Source organism: Sitodiplosis mosellana, unplaced genomic scaffold (assembly GCF_009176505.1).
Source record: "Sitodiplosis mosellana isolate CC-2019 unplaced genomic scaffold, AAFC_SMos_1.0 Smas_scaffold_1, whole genome shotgun sequence".
Classification (NCBI taxonomy): domain Eukaryota; kingdom Metazoa; phylum Arthropoda; class Insecta; order Diptera; family Cecidomyiidae; genus Sitodiplosis; species Sitodiplosis mosellana.
In genome coordinates this window covers 20,007,796-20,034,694 of record NW_022595244.1, presented here as the reverse complement: position 1 = coordinate 20,034,694, position 26,899 = coordinate 20,007,796, and the positions used below count along the sequence as shown (strand labels likewise).

General features: G+C 39.5%; 4 protein-coding genes across 4 annotated transcripts; 2 read left to right on the top strand and 2 right to left on the bottom strand.

Moving 5' to 3' along the window:
* LOC129578781 (histone-lysine N-methyltransferase trithorax) lies at window positions 1-16,961 on the bottom strand. The gene is made up of 7 exons (XM_055467887.1): window positions 15,401-16,961; window positions 9,802-10,468; window positions 9,472-9,714; window positions 2,333-9,376; window positions 890-2,263; window positions 587-762; window positions 1-508 (listed from the first exon to the last, which is right to left on the bottom strand). Exons 1-7 carry the CDS (start codon window positions 15,695-15,697, stop codon window positions 335-337), a joined length of 9,975 nt encoding a protein of 3,324 aa, XP_055323862.1. The 5' UTR covers window positions 15,698-16,961; the 3' UTR covers window positions 1-334.
* Window positions 16,932-18,808, top strand: LOC129578788 (26S proteasome non-ATPase regulatory subunit 13). Its single transcript, XM_055467901.1, has one exon. It carries the CDS (start codon window positions 17,534-17,536, stop codon window positions 18,677-18,679), a length of 1,146 nt encoding a protein of 381 aa, XP_055323876.1. The 5' UTR covers window positions 16,932-17,533; the 3' UTR covers window positions 18,680-18,808.
* On the bottom strand, window positions 18,809-26,899 carry LOC129580463 (uncharacterized). Its single transcript, XM_055470906.1, has 14 exons — window positions 26,270-26,899; window positions 25,932-26,201; window positions 25,709-25,860; window positions 25,400-25,624; window positions 24,543-25,327; window positions 23,882-24,455; window positions 20,951-21,152; window positions 20,367-20,880; window positions 20,189-20,308; window positions 19,744-19,974; window positions 19,611-19,682; window positions 19,271-19,537; window positions 19,119-19,203; window positions 18,809-19,051 (listed from the first exon to the last, which is right to left on the bottom strand). The coding sequence occupies exons 1-14, from the start codon at window positions 26,576-26,578 to the stop codon at window positions 18,931-18,933; spliced, it is 3,927 nt and encodes a 1,308-aa protein (XP_055326881.1). The 5' UTR covers window positions 26,579-26,899; the 3' UTR covers window positions 18,809-18,930.
* LOC129578796 (40S ribosomal protein S8) lies at window positions 21,518-23,409 on the top strand. The gene is made up of 4 exons (XM_055467929.1): window positions 21,518-21,672; window positions 22,207-22,313; window positions 22,541-22,946; window positions 23,218-23,409. The coding sequence occupies exons 1-4, from the start codon at window positions 21,669-21,671 to the stop codon at window positions 23,325-23,327; spliced, it is 627 nt and encodes a 208-aa protein (XP_055323904.1). The 5' UTR covers window positions 21,518-21,668; the 3' UTR covers window positions 23,328-23,409.

Genomic DNA, 26,899 nt, shown 5'->3' with positions numbered 1-26,899 from the left:
TGTCGATCAGTTGTTTTTCACTTTAAATATTAATAGAAAAATATCGTTGCAAACCATTTTTCGTTAATGTCACATATTATGACAGAGCAATGGCTCTGCACATTGTCCGATTTCATGCAGTTTTCAATGAAATCTATTGGAAACTAGATGATACTTGTTAGGCAAATTGTTCACATAAATTTACAATTATTTTCTAGAATACTGAAGAAGATGATTTGCTTCTTTTTTTCTTGTCAACCAAATCCAGTGGCCAAAACGACCACGATTTTCACTCAGTCAGATCAATTGAGGTGTGCTGAGAATATTCAATGCTGCTTTACTCATTCCATTTCATTTAGTTTAGGTATTTGCGGCATTTTCGAGATCCACACGAACACGGAATTTTGGTTTCTTCAAACGGAAATTTATAGTCGTAGGTCAGCTCCTCACCTTGGACAATGCGGCGCAATGCAAATATGATGATGTGTTTGTGACCGAGAATATCGACGACTTTTGAATAGCAATTTGGCTGTGGAAGAAAAGAGAAAATATGATTACAACATGCTTTAAACACAATAAATCAATAGAAATTCAGCTGATGCCTTACCTCGCACGAATGATTGATGAAACGGGCCGCGTTGCCACGCATCGTTGCATCGACGACCAAATTATCATCAATTTTAAACATGTAGCATCCAATGCCTCGGCCGTCATAGTATCGTTCTCGTTTGTCGGTCAATGTTGAGCGGATTAGTTCGCCTGCGTACTCAATAACCATCTCACCTATTGAATTGATAATCAATTTTATGGAATGATGAGTAAAGTGTGAATAATGAAGTGAATCATTTGATTCTTAGTCATATAAACCAACAAATTCAGAAGTTGAAACTAATTTGAAATAAAGCATTACCTGCTTCGATGTCTCTGTTACAGAATAGACCACGACCATGAATATGTGAACGATAAACTCCAACCGAATCTTTGTACGTGTCCTTGAGCGTTCGATAACGCATTGCCATTGGCAAATTACTGCCACTTCCACGACGAACCAATGTTTCTGTTTCGATACCGTTTTGTGGCACACAAATTTGGATTGGTTGTTTGCGATGTCTGGATGCAAGCCAGCTGAACATATCGTATTCGGAGCGCCCTTTATACTTTTCACAACGAGCCGTTCCGTTGGCATTCTCCTTGATCTCCTCACAATCCGACCAATATCCCGATGATGATGTGTGCGATACTGTACTCTCAGCCCGTTTGTGGTACGTTGGTGTATATTTGGAGCAACGTTCAACACCTGGCAACTGCTCGAGCAAATACTTCAGAGCATTTGTCTTCAATCCCATCATTTGATAGCCGCACATATCAGCCAACGGACCGACTGGCAATGGTGATAATCCGTGTGCTTTGCGCGCAATTTGAACGGCTTCAAACAGCTTCTCCCAAATCTCCGTAATCGATGTTGATTTGTAGGTGAAACCATCTTGAGATTGAATTTCGTACAACAATCGTGGACCGGTCACTTTTGATGCATTCGATTCTTTGGGTGCATTTTGAATTTTAAACACTGGCGTGCTCTGAATCGTTGGCATCGTAATCGGATTCAAATTCTCCTTTTGATCTTGAACATCATCACACGTTGGCATTTCACCTTCGGTTTCGTTTGTGTTATCAGAAACCACAGCTGTGATATCATCACTAGGAACATCTACCTCTGGCAATGTGAACATATCGTCTTCTTCTTCAATGCTTGACTTATCATCATTTTCGAACTTTTCAATTATCTTCGAAATGTTCTCTTTCACCGTGTTTTCACTTTGCTTTTCCTGTTCTTCCTTTTTCAGTTTGTCGAATGCCTCTTCGGCCGAACTGCCGCGTAGGAATGTATCTTTGAATGTATCCATATCGGATGAGTTATCACTGTCATCCATTTTCTCAATTTTGAACTCATTCACCGGATCTTCGTCAATTTCCAGCGCACCAGTTCCAGTCGAATCCACCTCCATATCATTGTCCACAATTCGCAATTGATCGTCTTTCAACTTTATTTCGGGCGTGGTATTTCCACTTGAGGTTGGTAGAAAATCTTCAACTTTTGCGTTCTTCTGTTCGCCATTCGGGCTGTTTTTCAATAAGTTCGATTTGATATCGATAGGTTTCGGTTCGATAGTTTCAGTGGGCGAGCATTTCGGCAGAATAGTTTGCATTGGCAAAACACGATTCGTTGGACGAACGTTCGTATGGCTATACTGTTGGATTGGATTCACTACATTCGTTGGAATGCCTGCAAAATTGGAGGAAAAAAATATTAATTTTGTTTTGCAAGAAGAAAAAAACAAATAAAATAGCTTACCATTTACGTATGGAGCCGATGGCAGCTGAATACTACTCGATATTGGCAAAGTGATGTGAGTTTGATTGTTTATATTTGTGGTGAATTGTGCTGAAAGCGATTTTGATGTTTCGTTCACAGGTGAAGAGCTCAAATTTGATTGCGGTGATGGCAAATTGGTTGGCGATTGCTGACCAAATTGATTTTCTGTGCTAGAAATGGTTGGACTTTGCTGCATTGGCGATGAAACTGACGTGCAAATCTTTGGAACGGAACTGGTCACAATTATTTTAGTATCAGCCGATAAATTATTCTCATTTGATGGAGGTTCAGCGCTTAGGATTGGCAACGGTGATTTTGGAATCACAATTGGCTTCAGTACATCCAGTTCGGTGTTTACATTTTGCAATGCAGGTTTGGCCGTGGTAATTGTAAATGTTTGTAATGGAGTTGTGACTGAAAATGATACACTCGGCGTTGAAATACTTGGTAATGGTTTCTGTACGATTTGTGCATTTGGTGGTAGTTGTTTTTGCGATTTTGTCATGATTTTTGTTTTAACTGTGGCAGCCGCAGCCTTGCCACCACTAACAATCGGCTTTGTTGTGTTTAATTTACGTACACTTATGATCGGTGGCGCAATTTTCGGGGACATTTTCGTTTCGTTTCCAGACGATGTCGTGATCAAGGGTGATTTTGGATTGCCAAGTTCAACCTTTACTATGGTTTCCATTGGTCTAGTGGTTACAGTCACAACTTGCTTTGCATCCATTTGTGGCGCTGTCTGAATTCCATGCACAACTATTGGTGATGATTTTACCGTTGGTTTCACCCCAGTTTTCGAGCTGAGTGTTTGTTTCGGTTGACGCGGTTTAGCCACCGATTTCTGCGGCTGAACCTTTTGCAATTGGATAACTGGTTGCGGTGTGACTGTGGAAATGGGTTGTGTTTGAGCTGGTGTGGGTTGTTGGACAGTTACAGTTGTCGTTGGAGTTGCCTGTACTGGTTGTGCGCTTGCCTGACTATGGGGTTGCAAAATCGTTGAGTTTTGATTTGTTGCGAACATCGTTGCCGTTTTGTCGTCGATAATTCGCCATCCTCCGTTAGCAGTCGGTTGAATCTGTGTGGTTTGATTTGGTATCTGGGGAATGGCTTGTTGTAATAAATTGGCTGTTGTGAGTATCGGTTGCTGCGTTTGCGGTGTCATTATCGTTCCATCATTGTTCAACACAACGTAGCTCGGTTGCATATCCATGATGGGTTCAATTTTACTCGCCTGAAACACCTGCGTCGTTGTGGCCGAGAAGCTGGAATTTTGACTGAGTACACCCTGCATTGCAGTCGAAACAAATTGCTGCGATTGCATGACTGTGTTCTGAACGATCGTCTCCAAGCCATAGTAAACTGGTTGACTATTTAACAGCATACATCCACCTTGCAATGGATTTCCGACCATTTCAAATGAGGGCGTTGCACCCAAAACCATTTGCTCACTTGACATCATTCCACATTGGATTGTAGTTGCTTGCGGTTGAATCAACGTTCCAATCACTTGAGGTTGTTGTGGTTGCGTCAATTGTAACGTTCCATTCGGAAGGACTTGCAATCCGGATGCTGTGTTCGCCAACAGTAAGTTACTGTTATCGCTTTGTAGTTGAAATGTTCCCGGTATCAGTGGATTTGGTGTCAAATACTGTGTAGTTTGCAATGGTTTAACATCATTGGTTGGCATTGTGAAGTATTGCAGGCCATTATTTGAATCCGACACATACTGCAACAGATTCCCTTGATTTGCCTGAGCCACTTGTTGCACAATAATCGGTTGCGATTGAGATGGATTCGTCGTTGACTGAATCATTATATTGTTATTGTCCATTTGAGTTGTACTTGTGGGTCGGATATTCGTTACGCTCGTGTTTGTAATCTGCGCCACGGTTTTATTGTTTTCAGTTTTGATCACATTCGCCTTTTTGATTTGGATGGTTTTTTGGGCAGCGCTTGTCGTAGCGATTCGTCCTTTGGTTCGGGTCGGTGACATTTGAAGCTTGGCAATCGCCTGTTTTTTGGATGGTGAGTTTTTATCCATCTGCGGCAAGATGATGGCATTCCGGTTGAGTTGTGGCTGCGTTTGTATCGTTTTGATTGAAGCGTAATTTGAAGTCGTGATATTCTGTTGCTGTGATGGTGTTACCGTTAGCACTTGTGATGTATTTGCTGTTGAGCATGTAATAATTTGTGGCTGATACTGAATATTTTGTGATGTTACATTTTGTGCCATATTCTGAATTGGAAACTGTTGAAGTGCACTGAGCGTAAGTGGTTGCCCAAAGATTTGTGATTGTTGTGCTGTATTTGGATTGATGAACATTCCTTGCATTTGCACAGGTAACGTACCATTTTGTATCGAAGTAATCGGAAGTGATTGACCATTGTGAATTTGTACAGAATTCTGCATTGCCAGTTGATTGATGTTTGTACCACTAATGCCGAAAATCTGTTGACTTTGATTGTTCTGTTGTAAAATTGGAATATTACAATAATCCTGTCCATTCATTGATGTCAAAATCATATTTGATTGTATGGCCTGCTGTTGCTGTTGCTGAATTTCAGGTGATTTTGAAGTGGCATCCGAATCACTTTCACTCGTCGATGAAAACGGTTCACATGTGGCCAGATGCCGTTGGTAAGATTCTTGTGTGCGATATGTACAGAGGCATCGATCGCACTTCACTGGAGCATTTTGTGGTCGAATGTCAACCGCAATATCATCCATACCATCCAGTTGGGAAATTTTAAAGCGGTTTTTCGATGCTGAATTATCCGTTTGCTGCTGCTGCTGCTGCTGCCGCTGTTGTAGTTGCTCTGTCTCATTGTTCAGCTGTACAATTCGCTTTGCTGCTGTCCATGTGAATGATTTATTTTTTATCTCTTCGGTTTGTAAACACTGCCGTGTGATTTCACTGTAATTATTTGAGATTTCCTCCTTTCGTCGACCCAACGTAAGGAATAGCTTTCTGCGCTTTGGGCAAATAGTCGAATCTAATGCATTACCCCAGGAGCGTTGACCACGGTTCCCAAGGGCATTACGTGCAAACAAATCCGATTTATTACGTTTGAGATGAACTTGACCGGCTGCTGGACGTGCTGATAGCATTGCATCTTCCGCATGCATATTAATGCTCGCCCAACTGTCAACGTCGAATCCATTCTGACTGCCTTGACTCACATCGTCGTCGTCGGTGGTGTTGTCTCGCAACAGATCAGCGCCCAGTACAACTTCATTTTTGGTGTCGGTTGTAGCTGCCATGTCCTCTGGGAATATATCGAGCGTCAATAAAGCGTTGAGTACATCAGGTGGTATATCCCCAAATATAGCGTCTTGAATATCACGTGGCAAGACATCGGCATTGGTTTGAGGTTCGTCTTCATTTGTTTCTTCGTTGTGTCCATTCATCAATCTTAGAAATCGTTCTGACCGTTGAATACTATCGTTATCATCGCCGCCCAACAAACTCGAATGCCATTTTGCAATTTTCGCCAAGTCAATCTGAACTTTGTTCAAGCTGCTCGAATGATCGACGGTGAAATTGCGCCCAGCATCTGTTGCAATGTTTAAATTACTCTGAACCGATGTACGAATGGTATATTCAACAATTTTCCATGGCTCTTTCGATGACCAATACCATCGTGAGCATAGAAAATCAGCCGGTACAATTGCATCATCAAAATCGGAGAGTATATTCACAAATCTACCAAGTTGTTTCACGTGCAACGACCCAATTAAAAACTGCACTTTCTTCGGACACACTGGACGCCGTTTTTTGCGATCTAGTTCCACATAGACGGGACGAAGTACTTCAAAATTCGTTTCTACCGCAACTTTTCCATCATTCTGCTCAATATTTTTCAAATGATGCGGACAAAACACCGTTTTATCAGTCATAAATGCACAATTTGCATTTCGCGCACACGGAAAGTGATAATGTTCGCCACAATTTCGAACATTACATCCAACCGTTGCACCTTTATTTCCGCATTCACTGCATTTAATCATACGACCGCGTGAAATGGCACCGTGCACATTTTGTAGCGATCCATCGATCTCTTCAAACACTTCCGCTGACCACATGGCACAGTTGGCGTGAACCCAGGAATTCTGGCCACAATAGAGTAAACGAGATTCATTCATTGATGCACCATCACCGCATCCCTTGCAGAACATACACGTTCGGGTGTCACTGGATGGCACAGATTGATAGAAATACTCATCAATTTCGTCGGGAACATCAATCATAGGAACTTGTTGATCAATTTCGTCATTTCCCATAGACGAATGATCAAAATTACACGAGTCATACATATCTTCGACCAGTGCGTCGGTGCAGGCTTTCGTCTCATTTTGGAACCATGGAAATGCTTCACTTAGAAATTCCTTGTAGGCTGTCATCAGATCATCACATGCAATTGCATTTATCACCATATTCATATCGTAATTGAAATCGGCCAGCGAATAGTATTTGTTTGCGAGAATTTTTTGTCTGATATCTTTCAAACTTTGTGATGTATCGGGTTTTTGTGTGAGTGATGAGCTGCAATAGCATTTTTCCGCCAAAGAACTCATTTCACGCATTTGTGATGCTGCAAAATCGAATGGATCGTAGAGTTTGTCCTCAAAATCATTTTCAGGGTTTTCGCTTTGTTGTGCTTTGAGCACGCAAATGCGACACATTGACGGTTTCTTACGCGGGCTCAACTTTAACAGAGAATTGACTTGACGACTCTTGCTTAATTGTTGCACAACACTCCATAGACCGGCTTTGAATACATGCGATACCTCATCTCTCCATATTGATGCCGTTGGATTCTTTCTAGTACACTTTTTGCAGATAAATTCGATATTTTCTGGTAAAACGCTAAGTAAATTGTATTGTTCATCGGTTAAACCCTCACATTTTGCATGCACCCATTTACGACATTCACCACCGCACTCCATCATCTTGATATTGAAGTCGTTGTCTTCGTAGCATTTATTACACACCGGGCAAAAGTTGCCCCTCTGTCGAAGTTTAAAGCAATCCGAACACATTGGCGAATTTCCAACGAATTTCGAAACGTTCGTTTTGCCACAATTCTTGCATTTCAAACAACTGGCACAGATCAACGGTCGATCGGTTCCAAGTAGTCGCTTGCTGGTGCCCAGACACGTTGAATGATAGTTTTTGTGGCACTTTTGACACTTGACTTTCGAACCAGACGCCATGTTACACGAATAGCAAGTCGTGCATCGAGGACACAACCAATTCAATCGGTTCACCGGCAAATTTAACGCATTCGAATCAATGCCACTAATTATGCTGGTATCCAGTAAACTGACATTCGTGTCGTCGAGTGACACATGCTGCTTCAAGTTGTATTCACCCTCAACACAATACTGATGGTACGGTTCACAGCAGCACACACAAAATATCAATGGTTCTTGACCTAAGCTGCCGCACAGGAAGCAAACCGCTTTAATTTGTACATCTTCCGAAAAGATCAAACCGAAACCGGATTGACACACTTCGGCTGGATCATAATTCTCCCAGAAATCAATCGAAATCATGGGCGGTGAATTCTTCGTTGGTTTTTGAACCGTTGGTTTGCGAATGAATGAATTCAATTTCTTGCTGTTTATCGCAGGAATACTGTTCGATGTTGTGTTGTTCGGTCGCGTTAGTTTTCGTGTCATTGGTTTGCTGTCTTCAGTTCGTTTCAAACTCTCTACTGATGTAACACTCGCATCGTCCGATTTACCATTCTCACTGGGTGACTTTTCACTTAGCTGCTCCTTCGATGTGGACTCACTGTCATAATCATTAATGATTGGTGTTGCTGGTGGGCTCAGTCTCGTACTATCCGCACACTCATTTTGATCATTCTGTTTGTCATTTTGAGCGGAAATCATAGATGCAGGTGGATCATGGAAATCGACAATACCGTTTGGTGATTCGGGCCGTGGAGGTGTGTCCAATGTTTCAAGAATTTGATTTTCATCACCAAACGTCGCAATCGGTTGTCCCAGAACAATCGATGCACTTCGGCATACATGCTTAACTCGAGGCCCTTTCAAATCGATTCGTTGTCGTTTTCCGAGTTCAGCGCCCGCCGTTGCAGTAGTCGCTGGTGTCAAAGTGGATAGAGTTGATGGGGATGTTGATGTGATTGTTGTTGTCGTGGTTAACGTTGTGGCTGCTGCTGCCGTTGTTGCTGCTTCAACGCGGTCCTTCTTCCTCAGCCGTAGTCGAGATGTTTCCTCTTGCTCTTGAGCAGCTGCTCCATTGGCCACCGGCGCAGTTTTGCTCTTCGAAACGTTTGTCGTTTCGACTACCGTCGGCGGTGATTTCGATGTTTCTTTAACTTCAGGTGTCTTTTTGTTGAGCGCACTATTTGGAGATAGTGCTGAATTTAAGCTGCTTGCCATAATCGACGGTTTCTCCAAAATGTTCGGAACAATTTGCGGTGAACTGCCGAATTTCGAGTTATTTTCAGCGAGCGGATTACTTAATGAACTAAATGATCGGAATTCTGTATTTTCTGTGCTGTCTTTCGTCGACGATGACGGCCAAGCCGGTACGAATCGTCGGCACGATGACAGTGAGCCTCCAAAGAGATTATTCAGCCCGCTTGATTTCGGTGACAACGGATCCGCACCATTGCACTCTGGCTTAAGTTGGAACGTTGATGCAAATGTTTTAATTTCACCGTTTCGCATGCTGGGCGGCAACAATGCTTGAACTCTTGATCGAATTTCTGATGGCAACCGATAAGATTGAAGACATTTTTTCAGCAGACATGCCTGGCATCTCTTTTTTGATGCTTTAAAACTTCGTACACTGATAACACAATTTCCATCGCCCTTTTTACAATGGAACACCGTCACGGGTGCCTTTTCATCTGCCAACGACAGACGTTTCACCGTTTTCGATATGAATTTACGGCAAGATTCACAGGAACTAATCCCATATTTACGCGACTGATGTGTGATTGCTGCTGGTGTAGCACAAACCCCACAAACTATATTTGATACTGATAGAGAAAAAGAAACGAGTAAACAAACAAACCATGGCGTTAGACAAACATTCGCAAAATTGAATGGTGGTATTAAAATTTGGAGTACGTACATGGAATGGCATTTCTATTCAAGTTGCTACTCGATAAATTCGATGAAAATAAACTCTCTGCGTTGGTTGCAGCAACCATTGTTGTGTTTGTTATTGTTGAGACTGGTTGTAACACAGATGCAAATTGTAAGCGTGACTGCCGCAGTATCGACTTTGACGACGAACCAAACACCGAATCGTCATTAATCTTGGCAAATGGATTATTCTTGATGTGATCGGCAATTTTCAATACATTGTCATCATCTGTGGGATGGAATATGGAGAAATACAATATTTCGATTAAAGCAGATTGAAAGAACGTTTCTCTCATTGTATGACTTTTGTACTTACCTTCTTTTTTGTTTGCCTCCAGCGGTTCGCTTTCATTTTCCAATTTGGTGACTTTCTTCTTGCCAAAACCATTTTTGTTGCTGGTCGATTTTGAATCGTCAGTAAATCGTTTGTTTGGTTTTATGACACGGCTTGAATGTACACTGCGTTTCGGTAATTGAAAAGCAACTCCCTTTGCATTATCAACATTGTGCGTGCTGCCGCCTTCTTCATTCTTACTGTGGCTAGACCCCCCATCGCTATCTGAATCGTCAGAGTTGTCAGTATCCTGCTTTTGCTTATCATTTTCACCCTCAGCATCACTCTGATCCTCTTCATTACTTGTCACATTCGAGTCTTCTCTGTTGGTTTCCTTCGATTTCGCCCATTGCGATTTGAATGTCAATTCATCAACATAAACAGTGTTGAATTTTGGTGTTAGTCCCGCCAGTTTTGACGGTTGGAGGATGGTTGCATGTTGAATGGCACGTGTTAAGCATTCTTTCTTAATTATCGATACAGGCGGATCGAACGTTGTGTTTGGTTCCTTTTTCACAATATCGTCACTTGTCTCAAGGCCAAATTTAAAAGATACTTTTTTCTTTTTCGTCGGCTTTTTACTTGACCCATCTTCCGATACACCATTCTCATTCACATCATTTATCTGAGATTCTTTCGATTTGTTTGCCTGAAAATTTCAAGGGAAAAAATATATTCGTGTTATTTTCATATACACATCATGTTCAATTTTAAAATTTCATAGAAATTCTGTCTGCAACATTGAAGCACGACAATTTTGCTCTTCCGTTTTGAATGAATTAATTCTTTTCATTGTGTCTAACCAACCGTCTTCAGTTGCATTGAGATGCGAAAGCAAAACAGTGCTTAACAATACATAACGAGAAAAAAACACACAATTCTCGTAGTCCTTTTCAAACGATTTCCGTTGAATTGCACACATAGGTCGTTTGCACAAAAAAGAAACATTAAAATTGGTTTCTGTTTTATGTCTGACAGTTGAACGAAGCGAAACTCAATTCAAAGAAATCCTGTGAACCATAAAAACGGCACACAATAAAATGTGTGAAAAGTACGTATTACTGAGTGAGCGCAGAGAGATAGCCATTGCATTTATCGATGTAAAAAAAGTGATATTCCATGCAGAAAAGGGAGCAAATCACTTTTGACCAATGTATATTACTATATTATATTACGGCTATGGATACTGTACACACATCCGAACTGTGTGTGTGCCCAACTGCCCATGTCCATTTGCCGCAGACATAACCAAATCAATATTTGCAAAACCGTAAATGAATTAAAGCGCATAATGACAGACTTTTGATTTAACACCCATGCAATTCTTGGGGCCCGGGATTTTTTTTTTATCGCTCGCTGACTCGCTCGCTTTTGTTTTATTGCACACTCAATGCACAAGGATCAAGCATAAAATGTGCATTGTAAAGCCATAAACATAAATTGCGACCAACTTTTACAGTGGAAAATGAGCCACAGAAACTATATAATGGAAAAAAGGAGCACCCAAGTTGAAAGTGTGTGCACTCAAAATTCAGTGGATGGTTTAAATAGTTGATATACCCTTGGATTTGTGCATGCATTTCAATGAAATGCACTGAACGGCACGACGGTTCATGTTCACCGCATAAAATGTTCCTGATGGCCATCACAAGAGTTTGCATACACACAGACAAAACCCGATCCGAATGAAATCGAGGAAATGAAGTTAAGTCGAGTCGAATCGAATGGAGTCGTAAGCCAACCGATGGCAAAGGAGATGAAACGAACGAACGAACGGGCGACGAACGAAACAAGTAGTGGCAAAAAAAATGGTATGCATTTAAAAACGAAAATGCGAGAATGACAGACATGACAAAAGAAACACAACGAAAGGGAAAAAAGACGCTTGGAAGTTACACAATACAATGCAATGCAATTCACATAATATGTGCAGTGTGCAGAGTGCACCAAGTATGCAGAAACATAATGAAAGAGAAAAAGAGCCTGTCCAAGACGCAATAATTCAAAAGGTACGTAAACACACACACACACTGAGTGCAAGAGCGAGCGGACCGTTCAAGCACACGATGCATACCAATCGAAAATGAGAAACTAAGCGGAAACTTTTTCGATGATTTTGTCCAACACATTTGCTCACTACACAGCGAGCAGTAACAGCAGCAGCACTCATTCTGCTGACAGCACAGCGCGAACTACGAAATACCACGGAGAAAAAGCAAAAAAAAGACGGCCGAGAGTGTGGAACCAATGTGCAGAAAAAAAATACAAAGAGAGAGAGAGAGAGGGAGAGAAAATGTGCAGACGAAGGAGGAGGAAAAAATGCATGTACAATAAAGGACATACATACATAATTGGCATATGTGCGGTGCACAATGTATATGCTTTGTGTGTACGGTATGATTGTGCATTGAACATTGAATGTTATGTGCAGTACACATTCGGCATTCGGAGCTCTTTAAAGTGTTTAAGAGAGGTAAGCATCGTTTGTTGTTGTTGTCGTCATCGCAGTTGCTGTCGTCGCATATATGAAATCGAATTGAAAATGCAATTTTAACGCGCCAAATGTGAACCGTATGTATGCTTGAAGCATAAGAACACAGTATCGAGAGTGGTATTTTGATGGCAAACGTATTTAAAAAGAGAGGCACACAACTTAAGGAATAAAAAAAACCACTCTTGACAGCGACTAATGTATGCATGCGGCAAAGTAGCGACCAGGAACAAAAAATGCACGTACATGAACAAGACGAATAAAAAAACATGCACACACTCGACTAAGTAAAAAGAATATGCAGCAGCAGCAGCAGCAGCACAACGAATGAACGAACGAACGAACGAAAAAAGAAAACGATCAAAAACCGGCAATATTCAAACAATATACATACAAGAGGTAATACTGTCTCTGCGTGCAATCGCCACGGACATACACCTCTGAAGCAAAAGAAGGGAAAGAAATTACAACAACAACAACAATAACCACAACGATAAATTGTAGCGACAGCACCTAGAAGCGAGACAGGAGCCATGACGCAAAAAAGCGTATATTTATCGAGGGAAATAAAAGTGTTTAATTCATATTTAATACATTAATTTAGCATAGTTTATATTTCGTTCCAACGTTTAAAAGATATACACTTTTTTTTCGCTTTGCTGTTCTCGTGTGTGTTTTTTCCATTCTCTCGTCATTGATTTCGTTCACTTTTGTTTTTCTTATTCTCATTCTTGTATTCTTTTTTTCTTCTGACTTTCGTATCGTCAGTGACTTCACGCAACAATTATTCAATCTATAAAACGCGCGCACAAACAAAGCACAAAAAGTACAGAAAAAAAAATACACACGTAGAAATCAAGAGGAGCGAAGATGATGAAAAAGAATAATAATAAGAAGAAGAAGAAGAAGAATAAAAAATGAGAACTCGTTATTCTCCCCAGCTATCAAGCTATATTGAACAATGGCCGCAAAATGTAAAGGATTCACTTCACATTTGTTGTTGTTTATATTCGTATTCAAATGGAATTTCGTTCGCTCGTAATTCAATCCATGAAAACTGTTGATAATTAGCAGCGACTACGACAAATTAATTTCTTTATATAGGTATATAGAAACGACAATAGCAAAAACAAACTATGCGAAACGTGTTTAGTACTATATGTATGTACATTTAATGTATAGATGCCGGCCGTGTGGTTCGCTAAATGTGCGAAATGTACATAGAGGTAATTAAAAATATTTCGCGTGAGTTTTTTTTCCTTTCAACGTTTGGTTGCTGTCTTCGTCGTCGTCGTCGTTTTTTTTTTGTTTCTTTTTATCGTTGTTGTGCTCGTTCTCGTTCAGTCGGTGTTGTTCAAAAATGAATAATTTATAATGCGTACGATTTTATGATTGTCGGCTTGGGCGCTAGGCAAAAAAGTAAGATCGAAGCCAAAAATCCATTGACAAGTTGTTGAGACATTTTAAATGCGAATGAACGAAAATCCACCGTATTGGATTGTGTTGTGCGATTCAATTACGTCATTTCGATCTATTATCATGCCCATTAAAAGTGTATGCTTTTTTATTCATCACTGTCGAAGCAGCGCTCGCACATTATTCTTTGCCTCGTTTATTCATTAGGTATTTTCTCGAATCAGATTTAGATCGAGAATTGAGTGGAAAAGAATTAAGTTGTTGCTAGAAAAAACGAAGAAGAGTGAACGAAAGAAAATATAAAACGAGAGAATTCATTCGCACAAGTGTGACTAAAGCTGTAGGTTTTTTGTTTGTTCGTTTTTTTTTTTGGGTACGCATTAAGCCATTTCATATAGCAAATATACGAATATTATAAGAGATGTATGTAGATCTAATTGAGATTTGGATTTGTTGAACTCAAAATGTTATACATAAGAGTGAGAGAATATTTACGTTCAATTTCGCATCGAACTCAAAAACGACGTGCGCGAGCGATGGTCATACAAATACATAATCAAGCACAAAATACAACAGAAAAAAAACATGGCATTTTGTACCGAGAGACAAAAAAAAAAACCGAGAGAAAAAAATAACGTTTCAACGAAATGAAACGAATGAACGAACGAACGAGCAAGCATCTACACCACCACCAACAACAACAACAACAACAACAACCACAGAGTAGCAGCGAAAAAAGCGAATTATGATTTATTCGTTGTCGATGGTGATGCTGATGTTTTATAGTTAAAGTGCGACGGCTGCTGAGCTGATTTGCTATTGATTCGGTCGTTGTTAGCATTGCTGCTTTATTTATTTTTATTCTGTCTTTTCTTTAGTCGTTCGTTCGCGTTTTATAATTAAGTTAAATAAAAATAAAAAAAAGACGAGAAATATATATATATATTTCAAAGAGATTCCAAGCACCAACAACGCGACCAATGATCAAGCAAATAAATATTAAATGCCATATTGTATGCGCCGAAGTGAAAAAGAGAAACGAGGAAAACAAAGAGAATAAAAAAATAAACAACAACAACAACAACACCTAAACTACAGACCAAGTGAATGATTGAACACATCAGATAAATGTTATATATTGATATTGATAATATGTGTATATTTGCGCTGTGTGTACAATGTACATACACGGCCGATTATCGTCATCGTACACGAGCTGAAATAGTTAAGGCAAACGATATATTACTTTCAGGCATTTTGGCGAGTTGATGATGAGTAACATAAACGCGCGCGCGCGCTCATTTGCTCGCATGTATAATCACTTGGCTATGTACCGATCGCATCACTACAGAGATTTTTTTTTATTGACTAGACTGAATAGTCATTCTTTGAAAAATATTTATTTTTCATCGATTTTGAACGAACGAACGAGAAAAAAATGGGTCCATGTGGCAATTGAACGGTCTTGCGCAAGCACTTCTCTCTTTCGTTTCTCGAATAATTTATCGGATAATCACGGAATTGACAAAAAAACAAAATTCAATTATCTGGTTCTTGGCTACTTTGTATCATAATACCACATTATACGCATGTACGGAATGAATACGGTGAAAAGAGAGAGAGAGAGAGAGAGAAAAAGAAGATGAAGGTGATAAACTCGAATTAATAATTTACCTGAACAACATCACATTTAGCGGCTGTTGATCTTAAAGCTATATCACTATCCGGTTCGATATTATTGTTCGATTGTTGTTCGACGGCAATGTTCTGGGTTTCAGCATCGGCGTCGATGTCCGTGTTTGAATCGTTGATGGCGATGCATCCTACTGCACCAAATGAATTCGATATCGTGGTGGCTGTATTCTGACTACTACCACCGCTACTATTGTTGATGTTATTTCCATTCAAAACACTGACACGCTTTTTAGTCACTAATTTTGACGGTTTGCCTGGGAATTTTGAACGTCCCATTTTATTTTTTTCTTGTTGTTGATAATTTCAATTCGATCATTTAGTGGCTTTGCGAGCAAATTTCTCGATTATTCCAATAATAATCAGCGTCGCACGACACATAATTGCATAAGTGGCGTTGAATATTTGTCACGGCTACTTCAAACATCAAACCGAATCAAACTAAATATGCACGGCGAGAGATATAGATGGAACACACGAACGCATATTCATGAACGTTCAATTTATATATGCATATATATATAAAAATTTGATTCGATTCTCTCTCACTGTCGCGTTTAATTCTTGCCTTTTTTTCCCACAAATATTTACATCCACTCGCACACGGTATATGCGCATTTAATCGTTCAAGAACAAAATATATATATACACAAAGGGCAAACAATGGAACCGAATGTTGAATTAAAACAAACAAATGAAATTTTTCTTGATATTTTATGACTTTTAATGCCAGATAAATATTCGGATGTAACACTTTGATATTCGTCACTTTGTTGAAATTGCTGTTTCACCACAAATTTTTCATCAAATTCATCGCATTGATTTTTTTTGTGTGTGTGCAAATTGATTCCTCTTCTTTTTTTTCTCCCTTGTTGTTGTCGCTCACACTTTTTGACGAAAAAAAAAACAGTTGACCAATTTCTTTATTTCGCTCGATAGATTTGTGAATCAAGCCCAATAAAACACATACTAATTTTCAAAATGCACAGAAAAAAACGAGATGCTTCATTGACATCACATTAGCGGACAGCAGAAAATAGACACAAAACTTGATTGATTCACATTCATTTTTTTGTTGTATACACACAGCACGAGCGTATGAAAAAAGTCAACAATTTTTCATCTCTTTCACATTTTTCGAAGTGGCGTTTATACTAAAAGAATATTTGTGTGTTATATTTTTTTTCTTGGGATTTTCCTTTGATTTCCCTTATGCTTTCAACCTTATTTTTATTACATTACTACTGTTCAACATTTGTTTGTGTAACGCGTTCTCTTTTTTTTTTATTGTTGTTTGGTTTACAGAACTCACATAATAATAAATAGTAATAATCAATGTTTGCGTTTCGTTTAGTTATTCGGCCATTTTGAATTAAGAAAAATGGTGGTCAGGTTTCGTACTATATTGTACTGGATTAAATTTTTCCAATTTGCCTCTGGTGCTGGTGCTGCTGCTGCTGCTGCTGCTTGTTTTTCGTAGTGTTTCATTCACTCTTCACTCTTCTATGCTGTCTACCGCTCGCCTGCGATACATGCAATGTGTGCTTGCACATATGACAGTCGGAACGCGACTTCGGTTGGCAACAGTGATGCGCTATTTTATTTAAATTTTATCGGCATTGAATTTGTGTGGGAAATGATTTTATCAAAATATAAAATAATTTCCATGGGAAATTGCGATGGCATTCAATTTCAATTGACAAATTCTACAAATTATGCCGAAAATATTTATCAAAAGTCCAATAAAAGTGGTTTAAAGTCGAAATGAATACTAAATGCGAATGTTATTTGAAGGTTAAAGGTCAAACGTTGAATGAACTCTGAAATACCACAGTTTCCCGTTGGAAAGTAATTTTAAAAAAAATTACATGTCAATTGAAACCGCTTAATCGGTATTCTTTCAATATTTTTCAAAAAGAAAATTGCCGAATAACATTTCAAAGTACGTGAATCCATTTTCAATGGAAATCCAATGGAAATCGGATGGAAGCTGTCAAACGCGTGTGTTGAACGCACTCACAAATCAAAATCGCGAGATGATATTACAAAAATTGTGCGAGTGTAACAGCAACTTCACGTGAATTCGGCATTCAGAATAGAAACAAAATAGTCATCATGGCGTCAACGGCAAATGTTGCAAAATATTTATCCGAAGAAAAGAAGACAACCAACAAGGAATTGGCTGAAGAATGGAGCCGTCTCGAGGAGCTGTACAACGAGAAGCTATGGAATGAACTGTCCATCAGATTGAATTCATTGGTGAAGAATCCAGCACTTCAGTCCGAAGAAAGTCTGCTGCCACTCTACCACAACTTCATATCATCGTTCGAAACAAAGATCAATCCGTATGCATTGGTGGAAATGTTGTCAACAGTCGTTGGATTCATCAGCGATAAAACCGAAGCCGTACAGTTTTTGGAGAAATTGGTCGAAAAAGTGAAAGTGAGCGAAGAATCGGTATGGTTCTGTCGTGTGATGCAAGGCCAAATCTACCTGGAACATCTACAAGATTTGGATGCAACGAAAAAAATTATCGAAGAATTGAAGGAGGTGCTTGAAGAATCTGGCAATGTGACGGCTGTACACGGAAAGTATTTCCTATTGGCATCAAACTATTATCGTCGTGTGGGCAATTATACTGATTACTACCGATGTGGTTTGCAATTTTTGGGCTGTGCACTCGACGATTACCCGAAAGAAGAATGGCCACAACAAGCGTTCTTCCTCGGATTGGCCGCTCTATTGGGCGAAGGCATTTACAACATTGGTGAGCTGTTAACACATCCGATTATCGATTCGTTGAAAGGCACCGAAAACGAATGGCTCATCGCTTTGTTGCACGCATTCAATAACGGTGATATCAACAAATTCGAACAGATGAAACCACAATGGGGCCAAATCCCCGATTTGTTGGCACAAGAAGTAAAACTGCGGAAAAAGGTCGCATTACTCTGCCTGATGGAAATGACATTCGTGCGATCAGCTGACAAGCGTTCAATCCCATTCGAGGACATCGCCGAACACACAAAGTTGCCAGTCAATGAAGTGGAAATATTGATCATGACAGCTTTGGCTCAAGGTTTAGTGCGTGGCCATATCGATCAGGTTGCTGGTGTTGTCAACATGACATGGGTTCAACCACGCGTTCTCAACCGACCTCAAGTAGCGAGCATGGTCAACACCATCGAAGTTTGGATGCAATCCATTTCTGCTATGGAAAAGCTCATCGAAAACAAGGCCAACGAGATCCTCACCAACTAATTTACCTAAGCCGCGATTAGATTTCCATTAAATACAAACATCCATTTTTTTTTTCATAAAATTTACCTACTACTTTTATGTTTCAAAAAGAAGAAAATAATTACAAAACAATGGTTTAAAACACGAAAATTTGTCGTTTAATTTGTTTATTTTGTTTTCTGTTTGTTAAATGTACGATTTCTCTTCTTTTCTTTTTCTCTCTTCATCTTCACAATGCTCTTGTTCGCAAGTCAGGATGAATCATTGTTGACCTAGTCACTGTCATCTTTGTCTTTTTTGTGAGATTTCTTTTTGTCTCTTGACTTTCTCTCACGTTCACGACTTCTCGACTTGGAACGTCTACGTGACCGCTCTCGACTGCGCGATCGTTCCCTAAAACCAAACAACGAATTTATCAATTGCTGGATTTAATTGCGTCGTCATATTTGAATTGAACTACCTTCTTGATGAGCCACGATCCCTATCCGATCGATATCTTTCCCTCTCTCGGCGTCTTTCTCGGTCCGCTGCCGATTCTTCCTCACCTTGTAAAAGAAAAAAAAGAGCAATTAGCATATATATTGAAACTATTCGAATCAAGTGAACTCTAACCTCGATCTCTTTCGCGATAATCACGTTCTTTGTCTCGTGTGTCACGTGTACGCCACCCAGGAGGTGGGCCTGGATCGTTTCTTTTATCCATTTGTTGATTGTTGCGATGATCATCGTTGCCACGATTCGGTGGAATTGATGGATTAATAACTGGTGGTGGCATCATTGGCGGCATGCCCGGTGGTCCAATTCCCATACTCATATTGTGCTGTGGCGGAGGAACCATTTGAGGTGGCACATTCATCATACTCGGAGGCATCATAGCGTCTTGATGAACAAAATAATACGAATTAAATTCAATTTACATGGAAAATTTGAAGAATGGTTTGTTTATTCTTACTTGGTGGTGGCATATTTATGTTCATATGCGGTGGTGGCATCATTTGAGGGCCTGGAGTTAGTTCTTTAATACCTGAAATTTGATTCGATATCAAAACACGTACTCATTGCTTCAAAAATTAATTCAAAATCACCTGAGGGCATCCATCCTACACCAACACTAACGTTATCATTTGTCCATTGCTGTTCTTGTGTCGGTTCATAGCCATAGCTGAAGTTATCTTCCGGATAGAATGGTTCATTGCCACCCATATTGAATGGTGGTGGTGGCGGCAATGACATGTTAACATCGAATTTGCCTTTTGGTCGACTGTATTCACGACGTTCGGCAGTCATGACTTGAATCACGTTCTCCTTTGCGGGCGCTTTTGGGAGAAAACAAGGTTTACAATTAATAATCAATCACTTCAAAGCACATTTAAACATGATTATCGACATTTAGAGTAATCAAATCACTACAGCATGCGTCCACTACATCACAAAAGGCCAATCTCATAGACGAGACAGAGAAAATGTTGTACAAAACAAAATATGGAGATAGAAAAAGAAAGATGTAGTAAGTGTAATTAATGTCTGAACCTGGTGTTGCGTTGAATCCACGATTTGCAAAGTTTGGTGGTCCGCTGTGTGAGTTTGTTGATCCTGGTGCTGAATACTTACTATTTTCGGATGATGTTAACGAAGTTAACGTGCGATTTGCTGTAAATGAAAATATATCAGACGAATTTCTATGAGATTTCACTAGGCAAAAACATACGATTATTGTTGATGGGCGCATTCTGTGTTGGATTTGGACCCAATCCCGACAGACCGGCACCACTTTCGTGTCGCATACGTTTCTGTCTCTCGCAATACGCTCGCCATGTTTCTTCATTGAACCCATAGTTGAAGTAATCAGTTATGTCTGCACCGGGTTTTCGCCACGGTTTATCTTCAATTGCTTCGATGTTATATTCTACAGCCGATTGTCCACTAATCGTACCGACGCTTTCAAATTCCTCGATGCTGAATTTGCCCAAATTTGTTTTCGGTTTATCTTGACCAGTTACTGACGCTGGCACCAATAAGTTCCCACTGCGTTGTTTGATATTAAAACTTGATGCGGGTTGAATGTCACCAATCGTAACCACAATATCATCTTCATCATCATCACTGTCGTCGTCATCGTTTTCATTCTTCTCCGAAATCGAACCATTCACATCGGACGTACCGTTTACTTTTTCAGCATCGATTGAGTTATCTGCCATATAGCTATCATCCTGATTGAATTCCTACAATTGCCATTTGACGTAAATTAATCCGTATTTTATTCGAACAAACAACTCCGTTGCAAACACTTACATTCACACCATCGGGGTAATCTTCATTTCTGCTGTCTTCTGGTGCTGTTTCATTTGAAAATGCCAACGCTGATTGTTCATCTGTTATTGTTTTTTCATTTTCTATTTGTGGCTGTTCATCTGGATTCTCCTGGTTTTCATTCGAACTACCATATAACCACGAATCGTCCTCATTATTCTCTTCAGCCATTTTCACACTTATTCTTTATCTAATTAATCCGAATTATCAGTCAATTGCTAGAGTTATGCAAAACACAAAATATCAATGGTCTACGGAGATAGAAACTAGTAAACGCGGCTTTTAATTTACAACAATCCCGTAGAAAAAAACACAATTTATAAATGGCGACAAATGTCAAATCACTCTTTACTACATAGACCACTTGCAATGTTACGTTCAATGGTTTCTTTGGTTTTCTTTCCACGAAACTTGTAGGCAAATATTCGGTTTGAAGTTAATCTTGAAAAATATTTTTCGAATTTTTCAATTTTCTTCTTTTTATTTTTTTTTATTTTTCAGTGAATTCTATTAATTTTCCATTCAAAAATTGTTTACTTTCCAGTGCGACCGGTGAACGCACCCATTGTTCAAAAATGAGTATCGGCGCTGATCTGTCATTGAACGCATTGAACACACTATCAATGGCTAAACATCGTGTATTTAGCGATTTGACAAGTGGCAAGCTTCCTTTGAGTTCTTTCTTTCATCGTACCTCAAAATGGGTAAGTGCTTGTGAGCTGCTATTCCGAAATTTTATCGACGATCATCAACGAAATTTGTGAAAATCAATTGATAAAATCGGTGAAAATCAAACCAAATACATCAAATGAAACGATACTGCCAATTATTTTTGTGAAAATTCCATAAATTCGTTGAAAATAGGAAAAATTAGTTTGGCTTTCATACAAGTCAGTGTAGAAAAAAGACCGAATCGAGGTTAGCTTTTGATGATGCACATGAGTGTGATAAAAATATTCTCTAACATAATGTTGGAGTTATTTTGAGCATTGAATAAATGGTATTTGTGACCACATGAGTGAATTAGAACATTTTGCAATATTTAATCCAAATGTTGGAAATGCATAAGACATCAAAACATTCATCGTATTGATGTATTATGTGTTATTCACCGACAACATAAAGTGTGCGCCTTGGTTCGAGTTTTTTTTTATCACTGCTGGAAAGGAAAACCACTCGGAAACAAACAAACATGTGCAAGCATTTGACTAATGGGAAATTCTTTGTCGTTTTTTTAGGTATTAGCCGCGATAGCTTCCACAAAAGACGCGCCACTGGTGGCAAACGCAAGCAGCTTCGTAAGAAGCGTAAGTTTGAATTGGGCCGCCCAGCTGCCAATACAAAAGTGAGTTTGAATAAATTGTGCTTTGCCCTTTTCCCTCCCTTTTATGATGATTTTTGCGTGTCAACGGACGAATCTCTGACGATACATACCTTTACTTGAATTTCTTCAACTGACTAACCAACAAATTGGAATATATCCATTGCAAAACACGTGAAATGTGGATGAGTGGCCGATATTAATGGAGTTTTGGTTTTTTTCTTCTTTTCTTTGTGCCATGTTTCACACAGATTGGACAACAACGTGTTCACGATGTTCGTACTCGCGGTGGAAACATCAAGCAACGTGCTCTTCGTTTAGATCACGGTAACTTTGCCTGGGCATCGGAAGGTTGCACCCGCAAGACTCGTGTTATTGATGTCGTGTACAATGCATCAAACAACGAATTGGTTCGTACCAAAACTTTGGTAAAGAATGCCATCATCGTCATCGATGCCACACCATTCCGTCAATGGTATGAAGCCCATTACATTTTGCCATTGGGTCGCAAGCGTGAAACTAAACAACAGTTGGCTGAAGATCCAGTGTTGAACAAGAAACGATGCCGTTCAGTTATGGCTAAGTATCTTGCTCGCCAACGGTTTGCCAAAGTCGAAACAGCTCTTGAAGAACAATTCGGCTCAGGTCGTCTTTTGGGTAAGTTTCAAACAATACACGGCAAAAAAAAAAGAGAAATCAAAGCCATTTCATAAACTTTAAGTGATGAACAAACCTCAAGCGACCCAACTATTTTCGATTTACGTTCTCGTTCTGAGAAACAAATCATTTTGGGATATGATATTGCTGTCATAGTTACTCTGATATTTTCCCTCTTTACAATTTCAATGAAATGGTTGTCGATTTTGTGTACCAATTACGAGTTATGAATATCTCAAGCTAATTATTCGGTTTTTCATTTCCATTTCAGCCTCTATCTCTTCACGACCAGGTCAAAGCGGTCGCGCCGATGGTTACATTCTCGAAGGCAAAGAGTTGGAATTCTACATGAAGAAGATCAAATCGAAGAAAGGCAAATAGATCCAACACAATCCGCTTAATGTGTATTGCTAAGAAAAAATAAATATCCAGATTATATGGAAATTTAATACAAACCGAAAAATCCGTTTTATTCTTTTTGTTTGTTGTTGTTTAATTTTTTTTCAGCTTCAAATAAGCAAGTATCAAAGAGAATTTGAGGGAAATTGAAGGCATGTTCACCTTTCGAAAAATCAACGCTTCAATCTAACAAAATTTCAAACTGAATAGCATCAACGCATACTTGATGCAGATAGCCAAATACAAAACATATTTGCTCTTCAAATAATACAAACGGAAAATGCAGGTAAAAGCACATTATTGAAAGAATAGGTAAGTATGTACTTTACCCTGGAAGAATACCGTTGCTCTTAGTCTTCTTATTGCTGAAAAATAGAAACGTCTGAGAATGAAACACCATTTGGTTTTTTGTTTTGTTTTTTGTGTGCATTGAGTTTTCAGTGGCATTTTTTTTTTCATGTTTGTATAGTTTCTTAGTTTAATTACAATAAAAGTTAGAAATAACCAGAATTTATAAAATTGAGTGTACTCATATCCGTCTATTGTTTCGTCGTTGATTATTTCTCGCGTTGTCATTATTATTATCGAATCGACTGGGTCTCTCTCTGTCGAAGCGGCTAATTCTGTTTCCATCGCTGTCTCTATTGCGTCGCTTTGTTGCGTCGGGCTTTATATTGGGTCGATTATTGAAATCAGCTCTGCCCTGTTGCCAATTGCCTGCCGAATCTTCAAATGGTGGTGCAACGTTCAAATTCATTAGGCTCGGTGGAGCGTTGGCATTGAACATTGGCAGCATATTCCAGTTTTCAGTTGGAGGTGGATGGCTCCATGGTGATTCCGGTTCAGCAACATTGGGAACGTTTAATGTCATCAAAGATGGGATCATCGTATTTGCATCTTGACTCTTATGAATGACCTGCGCATTGTGATTCCTGATCGTTTTCGATCGCTTCTCTTTTGGTTCATTCAAATCGTTTTCATCCTCATCGTTCGAATCATCACTCCTATCAGTTGGGATCAAATCAGACAACTCTTCAACTTGACCAGAATCGATGTAGGCATTTAATGCCTCTGCTCCATCTGCTATCACTTGCTCCAATTTTGATCCAGCTGAAAAGATTTAGCCATAATAAAAACATTGAACTAGAACCGAATCGAATCGAATCGATTCGAATGGAAATGAGATTTGCGACTTACGTTTCACTTCAACCATTTTGCCGTACACAACAATAGCAGTTGGCACTGGTTTCGGCAGTAAAATTCCTCCCGTTTTATTTTCATTAATTTGATTGATAACATCCTTAATCTCCTTTGAGGCATCATCATTTGTGAGGCCAGTATCGTTCCACTGTGCCTGAAAGTTGCGTGGGATCGGTTTGCTATATGGAACTTTCTTATCTTTATCCCGTTTATTTTCAGCTAAATTGCTTGTATCCAAATCTAGACCGGGTATAAATCCTTTGTCAGCCATCAAACTTTCTGTGAAATCAATCTTGTCCTCCAATCCCATGCCAGGAATTGTGATATTATGCTCATCGATTTCACACTCCTCGAGACCCTGTAAACTAGCCGGTAGTGTGTTCAAATTGTACTTGTCTCTCATTTGATCTCCAGGACGATTTCGAGTCCAGAATTTAATCGTGTGATCGTTTGATCCCGAGCATAGAATGTGACCGAGTGGATGCCACGCTAGTGTCCAAACAATACTGTCATGGGCCATATCGATTGATCCAACTTCTTTGTCTGTGCCAACATTCCAGAACAAAATTGAACCGTCTGACCCGCCCGAACTGAATAAACCCTCATGAGTTGGATGCCACGAAACAGCACTCGCCTCTTTCTTATGGCCACGAAACACTTGCACCTCCTCACGTAAGTTCCGTAAATCAAACAGTTTTAGCAAATGATCACGTGACGCTGTAACCAACCAATTGCCGTTGTCATTCCATTTCAAATCCATCACTGTGGATTTGTGAGCGTGTCTAATGGAAGATATTTATGATAAGCTATCGGAAAACGGAATTTACATTTCGATCGATTTGTGTGTTACTCACAATGTAGCCAGAGCCTGTCCACTTTTTGGATCCCACAATTTAATCGGCTGTTGATTGTCTTTACTTCCCGATACAATGAGCGCTTTTTGTGGATGCCAATGAACACATTTCACATCAGCACCATGACCTCGAAGCACACGCTCTTCTTGGCATCGCAAAAAATCCCACACACGCAACGTACCATCATCACTGCACGTAGCAAATTTATTATCGGATGGACTAAAACTGTGATTGGAATCGAAAATGCGATTGAATTCATTGTACTCTCACCAAAAAAAAAATGTGACTGATTGCTGTAGTTATTCTTACCTAATTCCCCGAACGGGTTCTTTATGAGCTTGAAACATTCGCACGTTGTTCATATTCGATTGCCAATACTTGACATAGCCTGCATGATCGCCAGTAACCATCCAGTTGTCATTGTGTGACCAAACCATCGTTCGAACTGGTACATCGTGTGCCTAAATTAAATCCAAAATGCTTGAATTAGCCAAAATATATGCTCCGAATGTGAATCGAACAAATGCTTTACCTGTAAAATCGTTTCAAAATTAAATGTTAGCCCGTTCCAAAGTGTGAATTCTCCGGAGCTAGCACCAGTTACGAGTCTTCTGCCTTCTGGTGTCCATGCTAATGTGAATATTGGGCAACGCATCTTGTTCGTAGCCGTTTTTACGAATCTTGTGGTCACTGCATTGATCGGATTATCCATGTAACTCGGTGGCGGAAGCATTTCGGATACATAAATGCTCTCTGGTTGCAGGGCACGACGATCACGATAGTCACGTTGCCATATTCGATTCTAAAAAAAAGAAAATCCAAACTCATTCCACGACTCATGTATTCAACCATATTTTCAAAATCACTAACCTCCAACTCTCGCACAATTGATGAATTGTAGTCGACTGTTTTTCGCATAACACTTTTCCTTAATCGTTTGCCATCGAAATCATCTTGGCTCATGTTGTTCGGGCCACGAAAGTTGTTATACGATCGGAAATGTGAACTTTTCCCAGAGAATCCTCCATGATAATGACGTTCACGCTGATAATTTTGATAATGTGGTGCAGACGGCGATTGATTGGGTTGTGATGGTGATGTATGCATCTGTTGCTGTTGCACAGACGGTGGAGGCACACTGAAATTTGTGGCTGGCGGTGGCTGCAGAAACTCGGTCATCTTCTACTTCGGTTTAAATTACAGTGCGACAAGAAAAAGTTATGAAACTTTTTTTTAGAAAAATGTATGAAAATCTATTTCTATCGTTGAATTCAACAATGATTCCTCAGGTCCATGACTTTGTAGAGATATTTGGTTCGATTACACAGCAGTTTTTCCGTCTTTCCAAATGGACCAAGCGACTAATGTTGCTTTCGTAAGCGAGTGAATCGAAAAATACAATTTAATGGAATTAAATAACTGATAAAAATCACCAAAATGTCTTTAATGAAAAAAATACACGCAACTATTTGTATCCCAAAACGTTAAGTGACAATTTAT

Bases quoted from the DNA above. Each gene is read 5' to 3' on its own strand.
- LOC129578788 (XM_055467901.1), top strand. From the start codon at position 17,534: ATGGCGTCAACGGCAAATGTTGCAAAATATTTATCCGAAGAAAAGAAG.
- LOC129580463 (XM_055470906.1), bottom strand. From the start codon at position 26,578: ATGACCGAGTTTCTGCAGCCACCGCCAGCCACAAATTTCAGTGTGCCT. The intron at 25,861-25,931 runs GTAAAGCATTTG...GATTTAATTTAG, and splicing joins ATTTTGAAACGATTTTACAG to GCACACGATGTACCAGTTCG. The intron at 24,456-24,542 runs GTAAGTCGCAAA...AAATCTTTTCAG, and splicing joins CAAAATGGTTGAAGTGAAAC to CTGGATCAAAATTGGAGCAA.
- LOC129578781 (XM_055467887.1), bottom strand. From the start codon at position 15,697: ATGGGACGTTCAAAATTCCCAGGCAAACCGTCAAAATTAGTGACTAAA. The intron at 10,469-15,400 runs GTAAATTATTAA...TGAAATTTTCAG, and splicing joins CTAAATGTGATGTTGTTCAG to GCAAACAAATCGAAAGAATC. The intron at 9,377-9,471 runs GTACGTACTCCA...TTTCTCTATCAG, and splicing joins GAATAGAAATGCCATTCCAT to TATCAAATATAGTTTGTGGG.
- LOC129578796 (XM_055467929.1), top strand. The intron at 22,314-22,540 runs GTGAGTTTGAAT...TGTTTCACACAG, and splicing joins GCCCAGCTGCCAATACAAAA to ATTGGACAACAACGTGTTCA. The intron at 22,947-23,217 runs GTAAGTTTCAAA...TTTCCATTTCAG, and splicing joins CGGCTCAGGTCGTCTTTTGG to CCTCTATCTCTTCACGACCA.